Source organism: Bufo gargarizans, chromosome 2 (genome assembly GCF_014858855.1).
Source record: "Bufo gargarizans isolate SCDJY-AF-19 chromosome 2, ASM1485885v1, whole genome shotgun sequence".
Classification (NCBI taxonomy): Eukaryota; Metazoa; Chordata; class Amphibia; order Anura; family Bufonidae; genus Bufo; species Bufo gargarizans.
The window spans coordinates 541,206,693-541,231,727 of NC_058081.1; the positions used below are offsets into that span (position 1 = coordinate 541,206,693).

General features: G+C 45.0%; 1 protein-coding gene across 1 annotated transcript in view; it reads left to right on the forward strand.

Annotated features, from left to right (window-relative positions):
- LOC122926641 (coiled-coil domain-containing protein 63-like) overlaps window positions 1-25,035 on the forward strand; it is a 145,159-nt gene that overhangs the window by 63,968 nt on the left and 56,156 nt on the right. Inside the window, exons 9-10 of the mRNA XM_044278073.1 lie at window positions 13,090-13,224; window positions 23,974-24,056. Coding sequence (XP_044134008.1) covers window positions 13,090-13,224; window positions 23,974-24,056 — 218 coding nt within the window. The remainder of the gene's footprint in view (window positions 1-13,089; window positions 13,225-23,973; window positions 24,057-25,035) is intronic.

Consider the following 25,035-nt stretch of genomic DNA (forward strand, 5'->3'; position numbering starts at 1 on the left):
TATTTGATATAAAGTAGTTACCCCACGATCTAGCAAGACAGATGAATGTAACCCTCTTTTTGTGTGTCATATTAGAAAAACTTAATTCTGGCAGACTTGGCACATTCATGGCTTACATGGGAGGCCGTTCATTTTAATGACCAGCATGTAATGTTAGATTTCACTTGCAGCAGCCAATATATGTGCACCTAGATGTGGCTTTCAAGATGATAATGCATAATAACTATGGGCCAGAGAAACTGGACCCTAAACAATCTGCTGATGGCATTTTTTTCCCTTTTTTTTCAGTTTTTTTTATTTATTATGAAACAAACTATTTTTCCATGCAAATACATTTTTAGGCCCCTCTCACACGAGCGAGTTTTCCGCGCGGGTGCAATGCGTGACGTGAACGCATAGCTCCCGAACTGAATCCTGACCCATTCATTTCAATGGGGCTGTGCACATGAGCGTTGTTTTTCACGCATCAGTTCTGCGTAGCGTGAAAATCGCAGCATGTTCTATATTCTGCGTTTTTCACGCATCCCTGGCTTCATAGAAGTGAATGGGGCTGCGTGAAAAACGCATTGCATCCGCAAGCAAGTGCGGGTGCGATGCGTTTTTCACTGATGGTTGCTAAGAGATGTTGTTTGTAAACCTTCAGTTTTTTATCACGCGCGTGAAAAACGCATCAAAACTCATTGCACCCGCGCGGAAAAAACTGAAAAACCAAACGCAATCGCAGACAAAACTGACTGACTGAACTTGCTTGCAAAATAGTGCGAGTTTCACTGAACCAGACCTAATCCGGACCTAATCCGTCATGCTTGTGTGAAAGAGGCCTTAGGTCCCTTTCACACGAGCGTGATTTCCGCGCGGGTGCCATGCGTGACGTGAACGCATAGCACCCGCACTGAATCCGGCACCATTCATTTCAATGGGGCTGTGTACATGAGCTTTTTTTTTCACGCATCACTTCTGCAATGCTTTGAAATCGCAGCATGTTCTATATTCTGTATTTGTAACGCAGGACAGGCCCCATAGAAGTGAATGGGGCTGCGTGAAAAACGCATTGCATCCGCAAGCAAGTGCGGGTGCGATGCGTTTTTCACTGATGGTTGCTCACCCTGGGTTCACACCTGAGCGTTTTACAGCGCGTTCAAACGCGCTGTAAAACGCTTAAGACATGAAAACCAATGCTTCCCTATGGGAAGGGTTCACAACTGGGCGTTTTACAGCGCGTACGAACGCGCTGTAAAACGCCCGACGCTCAAACAAGTACTTGAGCTTCTTTGGGGCGTTTTGACGCGCGTTTGTGGCCATAGGACACTGCAGTCAATGACACAAACGCTAACCCTGCCCTCAGAGGAGCTGGCCGTGACACAGCTGCCTTGGTGACCTCTTGCTCCTCCTCTGCCTTGGCCTTGGGCTTCCACTTGTTCCCCTGTGACATTTGGGAATGCTCTCAGTAGCGCGTCTACCAACGTGCGCTTGTACTCGCGCATCTTCCTATCACGCTCCAGTGCAGGAAGTAAGGTGGGCACATTGTCTTTGTAGCGTGGATCCAGCAGGGTGGCAACCCAGTAGTCCGCACAGGTTAAAATGTGGGCAACTCTGCTGTCGTTGCGCAGGCACTGCAGCATGTAGTCGCTCATGTGTGCCAGGCTGCCCAGGGGTAAGGACAAGCTGTCCTCTGTGGGAGGCGTATCGTCATTGTCCTGCCTTTCCCCCCAGCCACGCACCAGTGATGGACCCGAGCTGCGTTGGGTGCCACCCCGCTGTGACCATGCTTCATCCTCATCCTCCTCCACCTCCTCCTCATCCTCTTCCTCCTCGTCCTCCAGTAGTGGGCCCTGTCTGGCCACATTTGTACCTGGCCTCTGCTGTTGCCAAAAACCTCCCTCTGAGTCACTTCGAAGAGACTGGCCCGAAAGGGCTAAAAATGACCCCTCTTCCTCCTCCTCCTCCTCCTGGGCCACCTCCTCTTCCATCATCGCCCTAAGTGTTTTCTCAAGGAGACATAGAAGTGGTATTGTAACGCTGATAATGGCGTCATCGCCACTGGCCATGTTGGTGGAGTACTCGAAACAGCGCAACAGGGCACACAGGTCTCGCATGGAGGCCCAGTCATTGGTGGTGAAGTGGTGCTGTTCTGTAGTGCGACTGACCCGTGCGTGCTGCAACTGAAACTCCACTATGGCCTGCTGCTGCTCGCACAGTCTGTCCAGCATGTGCAAGGTGGAGTTCCACCTGGTGGGCACGTCGCATATGAGGCGGTGAGCGGGAAGGCCGAAGTTACGCTGTAGCGCAGACAGGCGAGCAGCAGCAGGATGTGAACGCCGGAAGCGCGAACAGACGGCCCGCACTTTATGCAGCAGCTCTGACATGTCGGGGTAGTTGTGAATGAACTTCTGCACCACCAAATTCAGCACATGCGCCAAGCAAGGGATGTGCGTCAAATTGGCTAGTCCCAGAGCTGCAACGAGATTTCGCCCATTATCACACACCACCAGGCCGGGCTTGAGGCTCACCGGCAGCAACCACTCGTCGGTCTGTTGTTCTATACCCTGCCACAACTCCTGTGCGGTGTGGGGCCTGTCCCCCAAACATATGAGTTTCAGAATGGCCTGCTGACGTTTACCCCGGGCTGTGCTGAAGTTGGTGGTGAAGGTGTGTGGCTGACTGGATGAGCAGGTGAAAGAAGAGGAGGAGGAAGCCGAGAAGGAGGAGGTGGCAACAGGAGGCAAAGAATGTTGCCCTGCGATCCTTGGCGGCGGAAGGACGTGCGCTAAACAGCTCTCCGCCTGGGGCCCAGCTGCCACTACATTTACCCAGTGTGCAGTTAGGGAGATATAGCGTCCCTAACCGTGCTTACTGGTCCACGTATCTGTGGTTAGGTGGACCTTGCTACAGATGGCGTTGCGCAGTGCACACTTGATTTTATCGGATACTTGGTTGTGCAGGGAAGGCACGGCTCTCTTGGAGAAGTAGTGGCGGCTGGGAACAACATGCTGTGGGACAGCAAGCGACATGAGCTGTTTGAAGCTGTCTGTGTCCACCAGCCTAAATGACAGCATTTCATAGGCCAGTAGTTTAGAAATGCTGGCATTCAGGGCCAGGGATCGAGGGTGGCTAGGTGGGAATTTACGCTTTCTCTCAAATGTTTGTGAGATGGAGAGCTGAACGCTGCCGTGTGACATGGTTGAAACGCTTGGTGACGGAGGTGGTGGTGGTGTTGGTGGTACATCCCCTGTTTGCTGGGCGGCAGGTGCCAATGTTCCTCCAGAGGCAGAGGAAGAGGCCGAGGCGGCAGCAGCAGAAGAGGTAGCAGGGGGAGCCTGAGTGACTTCCTTGGTTTTAAGGTGTTTACTCCACTGCAGTTCATGCTTTGCATGCAGGTGCCTGGTCATGCAGGTTGTGCTCAGGTTCAGAACGTTAATGCCTCGCTGCAGGCTCTGATGGCACAGCGTGCAAACCACTCGGGTCTTGTCGTCAGCACATTGTTTGAAGAAGTGCCATGCCAGGGAACTCCTTGAAGCTGCCTTTGGGGTGCTTGGTCCCAGATGGCGGCGGTCAGTAGCAGGCGGAGTCTCTTGGCGGCGGGTGTTCTGCTTTTGCCCACTGCTCCCTCTTTTGCTACGCTGTTGGCTCGGTCTCACCACTGCCTCTTCCTCCGAACTGTGAAAGTCAGTGGCACGACCTTCATTCCATGTGGGGTCTAGGACCTCATCGTCCCCTGCATCGTCTTCCACCCAGTCTTGATCCCTGACCTCCTGTTCAGTCTGCACACTGCAGAAAGACGCAGCAGTTGGCACCTGTGTTTCGTCATCATCAGAGACATGCTGAGATGGTATTCCCATGTCCTCATCATCAGGAAACATAAGTGGTTGTGCGTCAGTGCATTCTATGTCTTTCACCGCTGGGGAAGGGCTAGGTGGATGCCCTTGGGAAACCCTGCCAGCGGAGTCTTCAAACAGCATAAGAGACTGCTGCATAACTTGAGGCTGAGACAGTTTCCCTGGTATGCATGGGGGTGATGTGACAGACTGATGGGGTTGGTTTTCAAGCGCCATCTGTGCGCTTTCTGCAGAAGACTGGGTGGGAGATAATGTGAACGTGCTGGATCCACTGTCGGCCACCCAATTGACTAATGCCTGTACCTGCTCAGGCCTTACCATCCTTAGAACGGCATTGGGCCCCACCATATATCGCTGTAAATTCTGGCGGCTACTGGGACCTGAGGTAGTTGGTACACTAGGACGTGTGGATGTGGCAGAACGGCCACGTCCTCTCCCAGCACCAGAGGGTCCACTAACACCACCACGACCATGTCCACGTCTGCGTCCCTTACTAGATGTTTTCCTCATTGTTATGGTTCACCACAACAACAAAAATATTATTTGGCCCAATGTATTGTATTCAAATTCAGCGGGATATAAATTTGAGGCCTAGTATTTAGGCGCTGGGTGACCGGTATGGATTTAGTGACAGAATTAGACTTGGAAATGCACAGTAGCGTGTGTGTGAAGTTATTCTGAATGACCCTATGTGCACCTTGAATATTATATACCCTTTTAGGGATAGATTTCAAATAGCTCTGATATAGCAGAAACCACTAAATTATGAAATTGCTAAATTGGGAATTGTATTTCAACCCAGAACAAAAAATTTGCTTTGACGGACACTAAATAACTTTCCCAGCCACAACAGTACAGCGGTAACGAGAGATTTAGCGGGATATAAATTTGAGGCCTAGTATTTAGGCGCTGGGTGACCGGTATGGATTTACTAACAGAATTAGACTTGGAAATGCACAGTAGCGTGTGTGTGAAGTTATTCTGAATGACCCTATGTGCACCTTGAATATTATATACCCTTTTAGGGATAGATTTCAAATAGCTCTGATATAGCAGAAACCACTAAATTATGAAATTGCTAAATTGGGAATTGTATTTCAACCCAGAACAAAAAATGTGCTTTGACGGACACTAAATAACTTTCCCAGCCACAACAGTACAGCGGTAACGAGAGATTTAGCGGGATATAAATTTGAGGCCTAGTATTTAGGCGCTGGGTGACCGGTATGGATTTACTAACAGAATTAGACTTGGAAATGCACAGTAGCGTGTGTGTGAAGTTATTCTGAATGACCCTATGTGCACCTTGAATATTATATACCCTTTTAGGGATAGATTTCAAATAGCTCTGATATAGCAGAAACCACTAAATTATGAAATTGCTAAATTGGGAATTGTATTTCAACCCAGAACAAAAAATGTGCTTTGACGGACACTAAATAACTTTCCCAGCCAGAACAGTACAGCGGTAACGAGAGATTTAGCGGGATATAAATTTGAGGCCTAGTATTTAGGCGCTGGGTGACCGGTATGGATTTACTAACAGAATTAGACTTGGAAATGCACAGTAGCGTGTGTGTGAAGTTATTCTGAATGACCCTATGTGCACCTTGAATATTATATACCCTTTTAGGGATAGATTTCAAATAGCTCTGATATAGCAGAAACCACTAAATTATGAAATTGCTAAATTGGGAATTGTATTTCAACCCTGAACAAAAAATGTGCTTTGACGGACACTAAATAACTTGCCCAGCCACAACAGTACAGCGGTAACGACAGATTTAGCGGGATATAAATTTGAGGCCTAGTATTTAGGCGCTGGGTGACCGGTATGGATTTAGTGACAGAATTAGACTGGTATATGGCCAAAAAATAACCACACTATTGCTGGTTAAATGCACTTGGTGTGACAGCTTGACCAACCACACTACTGAGGGTTAAATGCACTTGGTGACGGGCGCAGCTTGCCCCTGATGTAGTATATATATGGCCAAAAAATGAACAGACAATTGCTGGTTAAATGCACTTGGTGTGACAGCTTCACCCTGATGTAGGCTTTAGCCAAAAAACAACCACACCATTGAGGGTTAAATGCACTTGGTGACAGGCGCAGCTTGCCCCTGATGTAGTATATGGCCAAAAAATGAACAGACTATTGCTGGTTAAATGCACTTGGTGTGACAGCTTGACCAACCACACTACTGAGGGTTAAATGCACTTGGTGACGGGCGCAGCTTGCCCCTGATGTAGTATATGGCCAAAAAATGAATAGACTATTGCTGGTTAAATGCACTTGGTGACGGGCGCAGCTTGCCCCTGATTTAGTATATGGCCAAAAAATGAACAGACTATTGCTGGTTAAATGCACTTGGTGTGACAGCTTGACCAACCACACTACTGAGGGTCTAATGCACTTGGTGACGGGCGCAGCTTGCCCCTGATTTAGTATATGGCCAAAAAATGAACAGACTATTGCTGGTTAAATGCACTTGGTGTGACAGCTTCACCCTGATGTAGGCTTTAGCCAAAAAACAACCACACCATTGAGGGTTAAATGCACTTGGTGACAGGCGCAGCTTGCCCCTGATGTAGTATATGGCCAAAAAATGAACAGACTATTGCTGGTTAAATGCACTTGGTGTGACAGCTTGACCAACCACACTACTGAGGGTTAAATGCACTTGGTGACGGGCGCAGCTTGCCCCTGATGTAGTATATGGCCAAAAAATGAACAGACTATTGCTGGTTAAATGCACTTGGTGATGGGTGCAGCTTGCCCCTGATTTAGTATATGGCCATAAAATGAACAGACTATTGCTGGTTAAATGCACTTGGTGTCACAGCTTGACAAACCACACTACTGAGGGTCTAATGCACTTGGTGACGGGCGCAGCTTGCCCCTGATGTAGTATATGGCCAAAAAATGAACAGACTATTGCTGGTTAAATGCACTTGGTGTGACAGCGTCACCCTGATGTAGGCTTTAGCCAAAAAACAGCCACACCATTGAGGGTTAAATGCACTTGGTGACAGGCGCAGCTTGCCCCTGATGTAGTATATGGCCAAAAAATAAACAGACTATTGCTGGTTAAATGCACTTGGTGTGACAGCTTCACCCTGATGTAGGCTTTAGCCAAAAAACAACCACACCATTGAGGGTTAAATGCACTTGGTCGCAGCTTGGATGCACTTGGTCGCAGCACCGCACAAGACACAAAATGGCCGCCGATCACCCCAGAAAAAAGTGACTGACAAACGGTCTGGGCAGCCTAAAAACAGTGAGCAATTGAGTATCAGCAGCTCAATGATCCACAGCTGCAGATCGATCAATTAATCAAGTGCTTTGGAGGAGTTAATCTGCCTAATCTCGCCCTACTGTCGCAGCCGCAACCTCTCCCTACGCTAATCAGAGCAGAGTGACGGGCGGCGCTATGTGACTCCAGCTTAAATAGAGGCTGGGTCACATGGTGCTCTGGCCAATCACAGCCATGCCAATAGTAGGCATGGCTGTGACGACCTCTTGGGGCAAGTAGTATGACGCTTGTTGATTGGCTGCTTTGCATCCTTTCAAAAAGCGCCAAGAAAGCGTCACAAAAGCGCCAAGAAAGCGACGAACACCGAACCCGGACTTTTACGAAAATGTCCGGGTTCGGGTCCGTGTCACGGACACCCCAAAATTCGGTACGAACCCGAACTATACAGTTCGAGTTCGCTCATCCCTAATCTTGATCTATCAATTAACCCTGGAAAGATCACCCGATATCCAACACTCCATCATAAAATAAATCACTACTTTCAGTTTTTGGATAATAAAGTCATCAATCGCTAACCAGTATTCTTTTGGTTCTTTTCAAAACCAAAACATATGGATAAAGGTGTAGAAACATCTACAGTACCTCTAACAAAAATGGATCTTTAATACTGTGCAGTGCCGAGCATAACTGAAAATACCTAAACCAAGATAAATTACTTATATTCTCTCTGTGTTAAGTCAAAAAATGAAAGTATTTCCCCATTCCTCACCACCTGTGCAACATAAAGAATATTATTTTTGCCAATATTGATCCCCTACCAATTCATCTAAAATCTGTAAATAATAATTGTGCCATAAGGGAGTACATCCCAGAGAGCCCTTTATCCCCATCCAGCCTGTCCGGATTCCAATGGAGGAAACATATTATTATGAGGAGATCTATTCACCAGGGTCCTACATAGTGGGCTATAGTGATGGCCTTGCGGTTCGCCCGGCAGTCAGTTTAGCGGCGAACTTTGCGCGTTCGCGATCCGCCGAACATGCGAACATATGGCGATGTATTATTATTCGGGGGTAGGGATAATATCTTTATATTATATAGATTCTAGTGTATTATACTGTGCCCTGTATTTCCCAGTAGAAAATAATCCTTGGGAAAAACAGTCCTCATCCCTGACCACAAGCACCAGGTAGCGCTCTGTCAGTACATGGTGGCCTCCCCTCTCCGCCACGCTGCTCCGCTGTGTACTGGTGCTTATTCTGACACTAGGTCTAGGTTCACATCCTATTTTTGCCATCCATTTAATGCATACCAAAAATTTATGTGTTAACAGATGCCTCAGACTGATGTCATACAGTGGCGTCCATTCACCATACAGTTCCATGGTAGAAAATTTTTTACATTAACCTATGCATTTTTTTAATGGACACTGCAGGATACAAAAACAGAGTGCTGCACATTTGTATACATCAAACCAATAGGAAATAAAAAACTTCTAGGCTCCAGCAGGGCACATTTTTGAGAGTTGCCCTTTAAGACACAAAAAATGGCCCCTGATTAAAATACATATTTTTTGTGGGAATTTTTGCTAATGATCCCCCTCTGGTATATCACTGTCTATGTTGTGGGACTATTCGTGCACTTCTAGTAAGTGTTTGCTGGCTGCAAATATGACCTGAAGATTTTTCAGGTTCGCCTGCCATTAAAGTGAATGGGGCCCACTGAGAACGTACAGTTTGTGAACATTTGATCACAAACGCGCGTTCGCGAATCATCCCGGCCGATGTTCATCCATCACTAGTGGGCTATTCTTCCATTCACAATAAAGCCATAACTGTGCAGCTATAAATTAACCCTTAAAATATGGAAGTTTCAACCCTCCCGTTTCTATTGACTTATAAAGGTAATCTACTTTAAGTCGTACCCGCTTTCTTCCTCAAATTAAATCATTAATAATTCTCTCTGTTAGTTTAAAAAATGTATCCTCAATCAATCCATATTGGGTAGTTCCTCAGGATGTATAGGAACTGGGGTAAAATCACCATCTTAATTAGGGATATTCTATCAGCTCTAGATAGAGGAAGTCTCAGCCATCTCCCAATTTAGGATCTAGTTTTACTTATCAAGGGAATCAAATTAGGCTGGGTTCACACGAGCGTGTCCGGATTAGGTCCGGATGCGTCCCGGTGTATTGCGGCAAACCCGCGCGATTAGGTACGCAATTGCAGTCAGTTTTGACTGCGATTGCGTTCCGATGTTCAGTTTTTATCGCGCGGGTGCAATGTGTTTTGCACTCGCGTGATAAAAAAGCGACTGTGGTACCCAGACCCTAACTTCTTCACAGAAGTTCAGGTTTGGGTTAGTTGTAGTGTAGATTGTATTATTTTCCCTTATAACATGGTTATAAGGGAAAATAATAGCATTCTGAATACAAAATGCTTAGTAGGTGATCAATTGAGGGTTAAAAAAAATAAAAAAATTAACTCACCTTCTCCTCTTGATCGCGTAGTTCCCAGTCTCTTCTTTACTTCTTTAATGATGAACTACCGGCTAGGACCTGTGGTGACGTCAGATCACATGCTCTAATCACATGGTCCATCACCACGGTGATGGACCATGTGATTGGAGCATGTGATCTGACGTCACCAAAGGTCCTTTAGCCGACAGCTCATCAGAAGAGACCGGGAACTACGCGATCAAGAGGAGAAGGTGAGTTAATTATTTTTTTTTTTTAACTCTCAATTGTCCACCTACTAAGCATTCTGTATTCAGAATGCTATTATTTTCCTTTATAACCATGTTATAAGGGAAAATAATACAATGAATAGACTGTCACCTAGCAACCATGCGTGAAAATCACACCGCATCCGCACTTGCTTGCGGATGCTTGCGATTTTCACTCAGCCCCATTCACTTCTATGGGCCTGCGTTGCGTGATAAACGCACAATATAGAGCATGCTGCAATTTTCACGCAACGCATAAGTGATGTGTGAAAATCACAGCTCATGAGCACAGCCCCATAGAAATTAATAGGTCCAGATTCAGTGCGGGTGCAATGCGTTCATTTAATAAATAAAAATATTTGTCAAACCTTCATTAATATTTAAACTAGCCTTTGGGGGACTTATACAAAAGCTTAACCATATTTATGAACTAAAGTCCAAATCCCATCTTTCCCAAAACCCTCCAGAGGAATCTCCACTCCACCCTATCGAAGGCCTTAGAGGCATCAAGCGACAGGATGGAGCTAGAGCCCCCCCGAGGATTAAATATTTGCATACAGGCGATGCAGATTATAATGTGTACCCTTATTGGGAATAAATCCATTCTAATCAGAATGTATAATTCATGTAATGACCTTGGCAAGTCTCATGGCCAGAGCCCTTTCAAAAATCATTGCATCAGTGTTCAATAACGAGATCGGCCTATATGCTTCTATATCTAAGGGATCCTTGCCTTTTTTAATATTAATATTATAACAGCTTCTGTCATTGATTCTGGAAGGGTATCGTCCGCCAAAGATTCAGTGAATACTTCCAATAAACAGGGGAGAATAGCCTACCTATATTTACGATAAAATTCATACGGAAATCCATTTGAACCGGAGGAGGAGTTTCCCGAACAAGCCTTTATTGCAGCGTCTAACTCCTATAAGGAGAGTTCATGATCAAGGAGTTCTCTTTGAGTGTCCGTTAGGACTGGTAGATCCAAATATGCATACATTATTATTTCAGCTGAAATATTCTTTTCTGATTTATGTAAATCAACAAAATAGTTAACAATTCCTTTTATAGATTCTTGATCTTCTATGATTAAGTCTTCAGGTAAATGAATAGTTACTATCTCTTTTTTTTGGTTCGAGATCATTCGAGTTACTTTCTAGCCAACAATTTTCCTGGGCGGCCCGATTAGGCAAAATATTTTCTGTCCCTTAAAGAAAAGCCTCTGCTGAGCCTTATCCAGAAGAAAATCGAAATAGGCCTGGCTTGCGTTCTCCATAATTTCCCTATTTTCTTCTGTTTTATTTATGCAATATTCCTTGGTGGCATCTACCACTAATTCTTTTAGTTCCCTTTCTTTCGTACCATAGCCCTTTCTTAGGTTAGAGATGTTACTGACAAATGAGCACCTCATGAAGGCCTTGAAAGCTTCCCATACCATGACTTATAATTGATGCCCCAAAAACGAACAATCTCCTCTTCTATCACTTTATGATTCTCCATTATGGAGATCCAATGGGGATTTAATCGAAATGGGGGTCTTACCCAATATTTATCAACCGTCATGGATACTTCAAGAGTAACTGGTACATGGTCAGATAAAGCCCTGGCCTCATATTTCTGCTTTATACATCTAAGATAATTTTATTTATCAAAGCCAGATCTATCCTAGACATTGAGTTTCCAGCTTTACTTAGACATGCATATGCTTTTTTCCCCTTCCCTATGTACTCCCATAAGTCAACAAAGCCTGATTCCAGGCAAAATCGTGCCAAGAGGGACCTTGTACAGGAGTATAGATGTCTCCCCCCATAGAAATTCTATAAATTCCTGGATTCATGACACAATAAAGTCCCCATTAACTATTGAGGGACATTCAGGCCATTGATCTATAAAGGTTAACAAACAATTAAGTACATATAAAGAAAAGGGTGGCGGAATATAAATAAAAGCCAAAATACATAATGTTCCAGCAAGTTTTCCATAAAGAAACATAAATCGACCTTGCTTATCAATAGAGGGTGCCCAACAGACAAAATCAATAACTTTATGAATTAGCACTGTCACTACTCTAGAGTAACTAGAGAAAGTGGAGTGGTAAGTATGCTTGGCCCATCCCCTACCGATCGGCCTAACTGTCTCCCCATTGAGATGGGTCTCCGCTAGGCAAATAATGGCTGGTAGGTATCTCTGTACCAGATCAAAAACCTCCTGTCTTTTTAACTTATCCCCCAGACCCCAAACATTCCAAGTTACATAGTTACATAGTTAATATGGTTGAAAAAAGACATACGTCTATCAAGTTTAACCAAGGGATAGGGGGGATGCGAATCCCAGAAGGAAGTGAGACTCAGATTTCTACACATTTTCATAAGCATTAATGTCATTTACTTTCAAGAATTCATCTAAACCCATTAAAAAACTGTCCACTGTTCCTTCTGTCCATGTCCTGAGGAAGTCTTTTCCACAGATTCACAGTTCTTACAGTAAATAAGCTTTGACGCTCTGGAGACTGAACTTTTTCTTCCCCAGTCGGAAGCAGTGCCCCCTTGTCTTTTGAGGGCATTTTACATGGAACAGTATTTCACCGTATTTTTTGTATGGCCCATTTATATATTTGTATAGTTTAATCATGTCCCCCCTTAGAAGTCTCTTCTCAAGACTAGAGATGAGCGAACCTCTGTTTTAAGTTCGGCGTCTAAAGTTCGGGTTTGGATTAGCGGAGAATCCCGATCTGGAACCGGATATGGATTCCGACTTCCGTTGTGGTCCGTGGTAGCGGAATCAATAATGGCCGATTATTGATTCCGCTACCACGGACCACAACGGAAGTCGGAATCCATATCCGGTTCCAGATCGGGATTCTCCGCTAATCCAAACCCGAACTTTAGACGCCGAACTTAAAACAGAAGTTCGCTCATCTCTACTCAAGACTAAATAAATTCAATTATTTTAATCTTTTTAAGACCCTTGATGCCCTTATCAGTTTAGTCGCTCTCCTCTGTACTTTTTCCAGCTGCAGAGCGTCCTTTCTATGGACTGGTGCCCAGAAATGAACTGCATATTCCAGATGAGGTCGCACCAACGCTTTGTAAAGTGGTAGTATTGCACTTTTAAATAGCATTTACCCAATTTGGTTTATGGTATCTGTTTGAAGCTGCAGCTTTTCACTATATTTGAATGTTCAGCTAATGATGAGATGGATATATTGATATTTTAGGATATCTGACATATATAACATCGATATACTTATTATCCATTTTTCTATTAAATAGAAAAAGAAGAGCAAGAAAGAAAAAAGAGAGATCCAACAGAAGACACCATTGAGACCTATGAACAAGCTTTCCAGCAAATCCAGTCTGTCACTGGTGAAGACAACCTTGACATATTAGTCAACAGATTTATTGAAGGTATAGAATTATAGTTTTTTAGTCTTTTTTAATCAATATATGACAATGAAGTAAAGTATAAGGTTCCTTTTACATGGGCTGGTGATCAGGAACAAGCAATGTTCCTTCCGGTCATTGCTCCTTGTAAACATGCCACCAGTCGTGAAAAACCTAAATAATGTAAGTCAATTTTTCAGGTCCGAACCACAGCTAATTTAAATTGCAATTTATTTATTTATTTATTATTAGGTCTTTACCTTTACATGTAACTTATAAGAAATGTGTAATTGCAGCTTAGCAAACACAATGCTGTACACTGGATAGCAGCTGTGCTTGGTATTGCAGCCCAGGCCCTTTCACTTGAATGTGGCTGAGCTGTGCCAAGGCCATGTGACCGATGAACATGACATCATTAGGCATTAGCGCCCATGGAGCACTGCGGCTCTTCATACCGCTGATCGGCGGGGATCCCAGGAATCAGACCCCAGCCGATCTCATGAGGATAGGTCATCAATAGGTAAACCCCAGGGAACCCTTTTAAGGTTTGTATTTCTTTTTCTTTGCTCTGAGGAGTTAGGTGTATTGCTGTATGGTGGTCCCACATGGTATTCATGACACGCTCTTACATCGAGCATTTTACAGTTTTCTAAGTGAATCCCCTTTTTTGGAATCATTATACCTTTTGGCAGGGGGGTTATTTAAGGTCATGAATGTTACATACATATAGTGAAAAACAATACGGCTCCGCTGTCTGGCACTGCGATGTGCAGCGGAGATGTGACTTACTGCTTTGCAGTAATATCGCTTTATAAGCTGTGCTCCATAAATGTGTTACAAGTTGCTAAAATATAGGCAGAAAACAAGGTTACAATATGTTTACTTGTCTTTATAATTTAAAGTGGCATATTCCTCTTCTTGGGTTCAGATGCCCCAGGCTCACTGTAATGTTTTTCTCTCTCCTTTAAAGGTAGCCTAGGAAAAAAAAGCAAGCTGTCTTAGAAGATTTAGATTATCACACTTTGGAGGAAAATATACTTTTACAAATAAAGTGCTCTACAATGATGACCTTCCTTGTACTCAGCAGAATGCATAGAGGACAAGCTGACCAAGTGAAAAACATGTAATATGGGCTGGGAAATCAAAAGAATTTTGCAGTGAGGCAATTTCAACATTTTAAAAAGGGATTCCTACAAAGGACATGCATCACCCATCCACAGGATAGGGGTAAAATGTAGGACTGTTGGGGGCTCTACCACTGGGACCCCTACAGTTACTTAATGGTCGTCTCCATCAGTGTTGTACTGGGGCACCAGAGTACCAGAGGATCCTGGGGCGGACCCAAGCTCTGACAATAATGGACTCCTAATAAAACAGGGCCCTTAAGCTACTGTATGTACAGAAGGTGGGCCCTCAGAATCATTTCTGTGTTGGGCCCAATGGACTTCAGTCCCACATTAGTGTCAAGTTTCCCATTCCTTCTTACGGTACCTGGCTGTCTCCATCAGTCGCATACACATTGAATATAGCTGCGCATGCCGGACCACTGCGCCATACAAACTCTTTCCCACTGTGGTGAGGGAATGAACAAAAAATAATAATGTAAAACTGGAAACATTGCCACCAATGCACTGCAATGGAGTCCGATAAATCCTTAAAGGGGTTGTCTGACTTCAGCAAATAGCATTTACAATGTAAAGAAAGTTAATACAAGGCACTTACTAATGTATTGTTAGTGTCTATATTGCCTCCTTTGCTGGCTTAATTAATTTTCCATCACATTATATACTGTTCCTATCCAGGGGTTATGACCACCCTGCAATCCAGCAGCAGTGGCTGTGCTTGCCTGCTATAGAAAAAAAGTGCAAGTCTTTCTGGTGGTCAGGACTGTGGTAGCACGCATAGGAACATCTGCACAGCAGCTCCTGCCCACCTTGTATCTGCACTGCAGTGGTGGTTGTAACTAGTGATGAGTGAAGTTATGAAAAATTTGATTTGGCTGCTTTGACGAATTTCACAAAGAAATATGATTTGCGACGGACGTGTATGTAGCAGCCGCAATGATGGGGAACAGCGATCACGCTGTTCCCCATCATTGTTGATCACAGCATCTGATGCTACAATTGAGGCCTTTCAGGGGTTAATCAGGTTTAAAAAAAATACTCACCATATCCATTTGCTCGTGGAGAGGCTGTCACTGCCATCTTGATTGAAAACACTGCGTGAAATCTCGTTCAGTGACGTCATCACTGATGATGTCACCACACCTGGCCAGTGCGCTGGGGTGTTGATGTCATACATCACCCCGTGCGAAATTTCGCACAGTATAGTCAATCAAGATGGCCACGACGGCCTCTCCATGAGCAAATGGATGACGTGTGTGTTTTTTTTTTTTTTGTTACCACTATTTCAGGAAAAGTCCATTTGTTTTGCTTTGATTTGCTCAACACTAGTCTTAACCCCTGGATAGGAGGCAATGTGGGAGGCAATATGGAGAATTACAATAAATTAGTAAGTGGCTTGTATTAACTTTCTCTACATGATGAATGCCACTTGCTGATGTGAGACAACCAAATCAGGAGTTCTCCAGCCACAGCGCTCCCCGCTTCGTTCTCGTTGTAGGTGCAGGTCCCAGCTGTGGGACCCGCACCTATCAGACAATGGGGGCATATCCTAGCGATATGCCCCCATTGTCTGAGCAGGGAATACCCCATTAATGTCCAGAATACAATACTTGGGCGCTGAAGGATCTGCAGAAGTGGGCCACCTTCACCACAAACAAGTTCAAATATTAAGATCCACGCTGCCAATGTCAGAAACATAGAAATCCAAAGAAGTAAGGTGGACTCAGTTTCTGGTCCACACAAGGGGATCCAAATAGTTGAGCACTGCAGCAAATTAAATTATATATATATCTATATATATACACAGATCTTATACTTACAAAAGATGTATAAAATCACGAATATCATAAAAGCCAGATGTCCTCGAAACCCGACCCAGGTTTCGCCTCACTTTCTCAAGGGCATTAACTCTCGTTCCGTCTTAATTACTGCCCTTCATTTCGGCGGGTATTATAAATAAAAATAAAAAATTTAAGAAAAGAAATATTTCATCCATAATAATAATATCACATAAATACAGTATATCAAGTACCTCTATCTCAAACAGTTTGCAATATGACTTCAGATCCAGTCACTATATAAACACTTCGCTAACAGGTCTCATTAGACTGGTCAGGCATCAGATGCAACCACTCCCCTTCAGGGTTCCTTTTTAAGTTCTCAAAACCAAGTCCGTGTTTAGACCTTTAGGTTGGAGTGAATTCATAAAGTAAATCCACTCCACCTCTTTGATTTATTTGTTTCACCGGATGTCCACCTCTCCATTTTTTGCAAACTAGTAAGGATGGGAAGGGGGCTCATCTGACGAACCATTCTCTTGCCTGGGTGCTGTCAAGTATAGAACGGACGAACTGAACACTGAGATTAAAGTCAATGATGCAGATACCCTAAAGCCTCATTCACACGGCAGTGTTCCACATCTGTGTGCTGTACGTGTTCTCCATGGACAGCACCTATACCCATTCATTTTAACGTGTGTATTCACTCATCAGTTTTTTACCACTGTACGTGGGTCCGTGTTTTTAGCACGGATGCATGCTCTATTTTTATCCATCACACCCATTATAGTCTATGGGTCTGTGAAAACCACGGATGTAACACAGATGCCATCTGTTTTTCTCGGGTCATTAGGAAGAGATGCTTTGAATTTTTTTCAGCTGTGCAGTGTCAGTGAAACACGGATAACACATGGAGAGCGAAAACGGACACTTGGACCCAACACGGATCTATCATAGACATCTGCACTGAGGAATCACTGACCACCCTTTCACGGATTTAATATTGGACACGGATGTGTTAATGAGGCTTAAGACTAGCGTTACAAACGCCAGTTTTAGTATAAAGTCAGTTGGAGCAGAATGCGTTAAATTTATTAAGGGGCACAGGCCTCAATACATTTGGTGCATCTCCAGGAAGTCTGTGCACCAGATATTCAAATCTACACCAGTTCAGGCATTTCATGTTTTGTTTTAGTTTTTTTGTTTTTTTACTTATGTGAAAAACAGATGACAACTGGAAAAATGGACAAAGTGAACACAGACAGACTAAATTCTGAATCAACACAGGAGAAAAATCTTCAGTTTTAAAGGGCTTCTGTCGTCAGGAACATCATTATTAAACTGGCCGACGTGCTAATGTCACCTGAAGCTAATAGCCTTTGGGGGTCATTTATCAAACTGGTGTAAAGTAGAAATGGCTTAGCTGCCCATAGCAACCAATCAGATACCACCTTTCATTTTTCACAACTGCTTTGGAAAATGAAAGGTGGAATCTGATTGGTTGCTATGGGCAACTAAGCCATTTCTACTTTACACCAGTTTGATAAATGACCCATTATGTCCGTTCTTTCTATGTTGCTTCGATTTTGTGAAAAATGAAATTTTATTTTATTCAAATGAGCCTCTAGCAGCAATGGGGGTGTTACTACTAGAGGCTCCTTTCTCCCTCCTCTGGCGGTGCCCTCATCATGTTGATTGACAGGGCCGGACAGGATGACGTGAACACTGCTTGTCCCTGTGATTTAACAGGAAGAGGGGGTGGCCAGAGGAGGCAGCACTGAGTCTCTAGGAGTAAGGGTAACACCCCCATTGCTCCTCGAGGCCCATTTACATAAGTTATTTCATAGAAAGAACGGACAAAGACGGTTAGCTTCATCTGACATTAGCACATGTCTAAAGTCAGCCAGTTTAATGACAATGTCCCTGAGGACAGAAACCCTTTACCTGACAGGTTTTACCTCATTCGGCTGAATAAAGCCCTAGCATGGGTTCTCAGCTAAGCCTGACACATTATTCCACTAGAGTAGGGGGCGTTAGCAGCTGCCAGGGACATTCCAGACCCTACTTCCCACAGGCGCTAATAGTATTTGGCAGGTTAGGGCATACTTGTGTGAGGTATCTGCCCCCCCCCCCCCCATGTTATCCCAAAAAACAGCAAAAAAATTCATTGCATTTCTACTTAAATATGGTTAGTAAATCATATGAGATTAATAGCCAAAATTCATTATTAACAGTGGCCACTTTCACAGTAGTTTTTTGGCACCTGTCCAAAAACTGGCACTTTTTTTTTATTAGAGCTGGCACCTGTCCAAAAACTGGCACTTTTTTTTTATTAGAGCTCTATGCTGAGAAACTGGACATTTCTCATTTCCATAGTGCCCACAATGGAAAAGATAAATGGCCATGTTTCTTCTACTAAAAGAAAATCAATATCAACCACCCTTAGCTACTGCTATAACTTCTGCTTTCACACATAGCTGTGCTTTTCCAGCAATTTTTCTGGCTTTGCCACGCTTTTTCAGCAAAACAGATCAGATGTTTGCCAAATGTGAATATGGAATTATGTAATATACTACAGAGGTTTTTTGTTGTTATTTTTATTTTTTTTGTGGTTTTATAATTTCCGCAATTTTTTTTTTTTTTTTCGAAATGCAGGATGCTCTAAGTATGGAGCTTTTTACATAGGAACCAGATTCATGTGGAAAATTTGTGCTAAAAGAAAATGCTACCAACGAAAAGTGTAAAAATGCATGGAATTCATTTTTAAAAGGCCAAAAAGAACCTCATAAAAAAGTGAGTGTGAAAGAGGCCTTAGGAGCGAGTTCACACATAGGTTTTTGTGGCAGCTTTTCTGCCAGGATTTTGAGCCAAAGCAAGAAGTGCATCCAGCGTGATGGAGAAGTGCCGTGTGCGCCTTTCTTTTCTGTTTTTCATTCCCTTCCAACCAACTTTATTGTGGCAGAAAAACTGCCACAAAAACCTATGTGTGAACCAAATCCTATAAGGACAATCACTGTCCATATGCCCTCTTAGAGCCTATGGATATCTAAGATCGGGACCCCCTCTATGAGCAATAGCAAAACACTATGTAAATGGATAAACATGGTATGTAGAACTCTGCGGCAGAGGAAACAAACAGCTGCAACTTTTCTTGGCAAAATCAGCTATTTGCATGGGTCTCAAGTCACTTACCCACAACAACCAGTTGATCTCCATGATGGCTCTCAGATTTTGGCCTCATGCACACGACCGTTGTGTGCATCCGTGGCCGTTGTGCCGTTTTCCGTTTTTTTTCGCGGACCCATTGACTTTCAATGGGTCCGTGGAAAAATCGGAAAATGCACCGTTTTGCAGCCGAGGCCGTGATCCGTGTATCCTGTCCGTCAAAAAAATATGACCTGTCCTATTTTTTTGACGGACAACGGTTCACGGACCCTATTCAAGTCAATGGGTCCGTGAAAGAACACGGATGCACACAAGATTGGCATCCGTGTCCGTGATCCGTGGCCGTAGGTTGCTTTCATACAGACGGATCCGAAGATCCGTCTGCATAAAAGCTTTTTCTGATCTAAGTTTTCACTTCAGTGAAAACTCATTTCCGACAGTATATTCTAACACAGAAGCGTTCCCATGGTGATGGGGACGCTTCTAGTTAGAATACACTGCAAACTTTGTACAAGACTGCCCCCTGCTGCCTGGCAGCACCCGATCTCTTACAGGGGGATATGATAGCACAATTAACCCCTTCAGGGGCGGCACCTAAAGGGGTTAATTGTACTATCATATTCCCCTGTAAGAGATCAGGGCTGCCCGGCAGCAGGGGGCAGACCCCCCCCCTCCCCAGTTTGAATATCGTTGGTGGCACAGTGTGCGCCCACCATCCCCCCCCCTTCCTCCCTCTATAGTTAAAAATTGTTGGTGGCACAGTGTGCGCCCACCATCGCCCCCCCCCTTCCTCCCTCTATAGTTAAAAATCGTTGGTGGCACAGTGTGCGCCCACCATCGCCCCCCCCTTCCTCCCTCTATAGTTAAAAATCGTTGGTGGCACAGTGTGCGCCCACCATCGCCCCCCTTCCTCCCTCTATAGTTAAAAATCGTTGGTGGCACAGTGTGCGCCCACCATCGACCCCCCCCTTCCTCCCTCTATAGTTAAAAATCGTTGGTGGCACAGTGTGCGCCCACCATCGCCCCCCCTTCCTCCCTCTATAGTTAAAAATCGTTGGTGGCACAGTGTGCGCCCACCATCGCCCCCCCCTTCCTCCCTCTATAGTTAAAAATCGTTGGTGGCACAGTGTGCGCCCACCATCGCCCCCCCCTTCCTCCCTCTATAGTTAAAAATCGTTGGTGGCACAGTGTGCGCCCACCATCGGCCCCCCCTCTCTCTATAGTAGTAACAACCATTGGTGGCAGTGTGCGGCCTCCCATTTCCCCCCCCCCCCGCCCCCACCACAGTAGAAGATTCATACTTACCTGCTTGCTGCTGCGATGTCTGTGACCGGCCGGGAGCTCCTCCTACTGGTAAGTGACAGTTCTTTAGCAATGCGCCGCACAGACCTTTCACTTACCAGTAGGTGGAGCTCCCGGCCGGTCACAGACATCGCAGCAGCAAGCAGGTAAGTATGAATCTTCTACAATTGTACTATTGCTAAGTAACCATGGCAACCAGGGATGCAGTAGCTTCCTGGTTGCCATGGTTACCGATCGGAGCCCCAGCGATTAAACTGGGACTCCGATCGGAACTCCGCTGCCACCAATGATGGGGGGGGGGGGGAATGGGAGGCCGCACACTGCCACCAATGGTTGTTACTACTATAGGGAGAGGGGGGGCCGATTGTGGGCGCACACTGTGCCACCAACGATTTTTAACTATACAGGGAGGAAGGGGGGGGCGATGGTGGGCGCACACTGTGCCACCAACGATTTTTAACTATAGAGGGAGGAAGGGGGGGGCGATGGTGGGCGCACACTGTGCCACCAACGATATTCAAACTGGGGAGGGGGGGGCTGCCCCCTGCTGCCTGGCAGCCCTGATCTCTTACAGTGCGGCACCTGAGGAGTTAATTGTGCTGATCACGGCCCCCTGTAAGAGAACGGGTGCTGCCAGGCAGCAGGGGGCAGTCATGTACACAGTTTTTCAGTGTATTCTAACCTGAAGCGTCCCCATCACCATGGGAACGCCTCTGTGTTAGAATATACTGTCGGAAATGAGTTTCACGATGTAGCTCATATCCGACAGTATATTCTAACATAGAGGAGTTCCCATGGTGATGGGGACGCTTCAAGTTATGTTCGGGTGTCCGCCTGGCCGTGCGGAGGCAAGCGGATCCGTCCAGACTTATAATGTAAGTCAATGGGGACGGATCCGTTTGAAGATGACACACTGTGGCTCAATTTTCAAACGGATCCGTCCCCCATTGACTTTCAATGTAAAGTCTGGACGGATCCGTCTGAGGCTATTTTCACACTTTAGAAATGTTTTAACAATATAATGCAGACGGATCCGCTCTGAACGGAGCCACCGTCTGCATTATGAACACAAGTGTGAAAGTAAAGGGACTCCTGACTTTACATTGAAAGTCAATGAGGACGGATCCGTTAGCAATTGCACCATATTGTGTCAACGTCAAACGGATCCGTCCCCATTGACTTGCATTGTAATTCAGGACGGATCCGTTTGGCTCCGCACGGCCAGGCAGACGCCAAAACGACTTTTTTTTCATGTCCGTGGATCCTCCAAAAATCAAGGAAGACCCACGGACGAAAAAACGGTCACGGATCACGGACCCACGGACCCCGTTTTTGCGGGCCGTGAAAAAAAACTGTCGTGTGCATGAGGCCTAAAGGGGTTGTGATAAGAAGACTTTTTAAAAAATACACAGCGGTGGAAGTTATCTTTTAGCTAGAACCAACCTTTACCTCACATGGATCCAGAAATCTTCCCCTATTCATTGCTCCAGCTGCTCTGCTGGATTAATTTCACGCTGGCAGCTCAGGGGGCTTGTCTTTTCTGGAAGGAGGGGTGTACTTTTATAGGGAGTGTGCCCTTTCTGCAGCTCTATCCTTGTAAGTGTCACAGCTTCCTATCAGTAGATTTTATTGAATAACTTAGTGCCTAGCCTAATTTTTAAGTACATGAAAAAGTATTCAGATCCATGTGCTGGTTTGGAAAATAGTTTTGTGAGGTAATTCCTTTTAAGCCACTTATAAAAATCAGAAATAGCATCATTTTAAAAGCGGTCAGTAAATGTTTTCCTTCCAACCAGTCTGCCACGTGGTATATACACTATTCTAAAGTTAGGGATATTTGGCTTGTGGGTGAAATTTCAGGGTGAACTTAAAATGCACTCTAACCTTTACAGGTGAACTTAATGTGCCCTTCTCTAAACTTTTGAATGCACATGTCCAACTGTTCAATGTTTCAGTACTTTTTGTACAACTTGCCATACTCTAACAAGAGGTGTTTGATCCATGAGTCGCCCAATTAATTTTACTGGTTTAATTAGAATTGCTATTTAAACAGTCCTCCTCATCATGCTGTTCACATTTTGACATCATGAGACCAAGACGACACCTAACAATTCATCAACTGTACCTCGCTATTGCAAGGCTTCAAGCAGGATGTTCTCTTGGCCACTGAGCTTAGAGAGTCACAGAGTGTCATCAGCAGGTTGTAACAGAGATACAGAAGGACTGGAAGAGTCACAGAAAGGCATAGAAGTGGACATTCTTTGGCCACATCCCACACTGATGACAGCTTCATTGTGAATAATGTCCTGTGGAAACGGACGATGAATGCCACACAACGCCAGGCACATTTAAGGGAGGTGATAGGCACCCACAAGTCAATTACGTCAGACCATTCAAACCGATTACATTAGCGTGGTCTGTGTGCTTGACAACCTGCAAGGATACCTGACCACAGGCGTCATCGTCTTGCACGGGCCAGGGAGCATCTACGCTAGCCGAGGGACCAGTGGGCCTTAGTGCTGTTCACTGATGAAAGTTGATTTACGCTGAGCAGAAATGATGGCTGCAAACGATGTTGGAAATGTCAAGGAGAGCGCTATGCATCAGCCATTGTTGTCACCAGACGAGCCTTTGGTGGTGGTGTTACAGTGTGGGCAGGTGTGTCTAGTCAATACAGAACTGCCCTACACTTTGTGAATGGTACAGTGACAAGCCCATATTACTTGAATAACATCAATTTTTCATCCTGTCATGTTATAGTCCTCCTAGTTGAACAGCAATTTGCTCCTGTGCAGAACTATTGGAAATGTAACCAATGTGTAAGAACATTGCTGAATGTGGTATATTTGGCATCTATAAGAAGGGGAATCTGCCTAGTATTAAAAGGGCATCTGTCAGCAGATTTGTCCCTATGACACTGGCTGACCTGTTACATGTGCACTTGGCAGCTGGAGGCATCTGTGTTGGTCCCATGTTCGTATGTGCCCGCATTACAGAGAAAAAATATGTGTTAATATATGCAAATTAGCCTCTAGGAGCAATGGGGGCGTTGCCATTACACCTAGAGGTTCAGCTCTCTCTCTCTGCAACTGCCACACCCTCTGCACTTTGACAGGGCCAAGCAGTGTAAATCTGATCATGTCTGACCCTGTCAGAGTAGAGAGGGCAAGTTGCAGAGAAAGCAGAGCCTCAAGGTGTAATGGCAACGCCCCCATTGCTCCTAGAGGCTAATTTGCATATGTTAAAAAAAAATTCAGCAATGCGGACGCATATGAACATGGGACCCACACAGATGCCTTTAGCTGCCAAGTGCACATGTAACAGGTCAGCCAGTGTCATGGGGACAAATCTGCTGACAGATGCCCTTTAATATTCTATAACATTATCTTCTCTCTTTATTGCAGTGGAGGATCGCAACTTTGCCTTATTTAATTATGTTAATGAGCAGAACAATGAAATTGAGAGGCTGACAGAACAGATAACAAAGGTGAGACCATGTAATATATTAATATCTTACATATCTAAAAAGGTTTGGCACGATTTATTTTTACATCGATATCCGATCGTTGGGGGTCTGACACCCGGGACCCCTGCTGATCAGCTGTTTGAGAAGGCACTGGCTTTCCTGAGAGCGATGCCGTCTTCCCATTGCTCACCAAGCATAACACCGTACATTGTATAGCGGCTCTGCTTGGTATCGCAGCTAAGCCCCATTCACTTGAAAGAGGCTGAGCTGCTCCTAGGCCACGTGAACAATGAATGTGACATCATTAGCCTAGGAAAAGCAGAGAGAAGGCTGTGGCGCTAATTGGCGGGGGTTCCGGGTGTCAGTCCCCCACCGATCAGATACTGATGACCTACCCAAAGGATATGTAATCAGTAGGGATGAGCGAACTCGAACTGTATAGTTCGGGTTCGTACCGAATTTTGGGGTGTCCGTGACACGGACCCGAACCCGGACATTTTCGTAAAAGTCCGGGTTCCGTGTTCGTTGCTTTCTTGGCGCTTTTGTGACGCTTTCTTGGCGCTTTTTGAAAGGCTGCAAAGCAGCCAATCAACAAGCGTCATACTACTTGCCCCAAGAGGCCATCACAGCCATGCCTACTATTGGCATGGCTGTGATTGGCCAGAGCACCATGTGACCCAGCCTCTATTTAAGCTGGAGTCACATAGCGCCGCCCGTCACTCTGCTCTGATTAGCGTAGGGAGAGGTTGCGGCTGCGACAGTAGGGCGAGATTAGGCAGATTAACTCCTCCAAAGGACTTGATTATTGATCGATCTGCAGCTGTGGGTCATTGAGCTGCTGATACTCAATTGCTCACTGTTTTTTAACCTGCCCAGACCGTTTGTCAGTCACTTTTTTCTGGGGTGATTGGCGGCCATTTTGTGTCTTGTGGTGCGCCAGCACAAGCTGCGACCAAGTGCATTTAACCCTCAATGGTGTGGTTGTTTTTTGGCTAAAGCC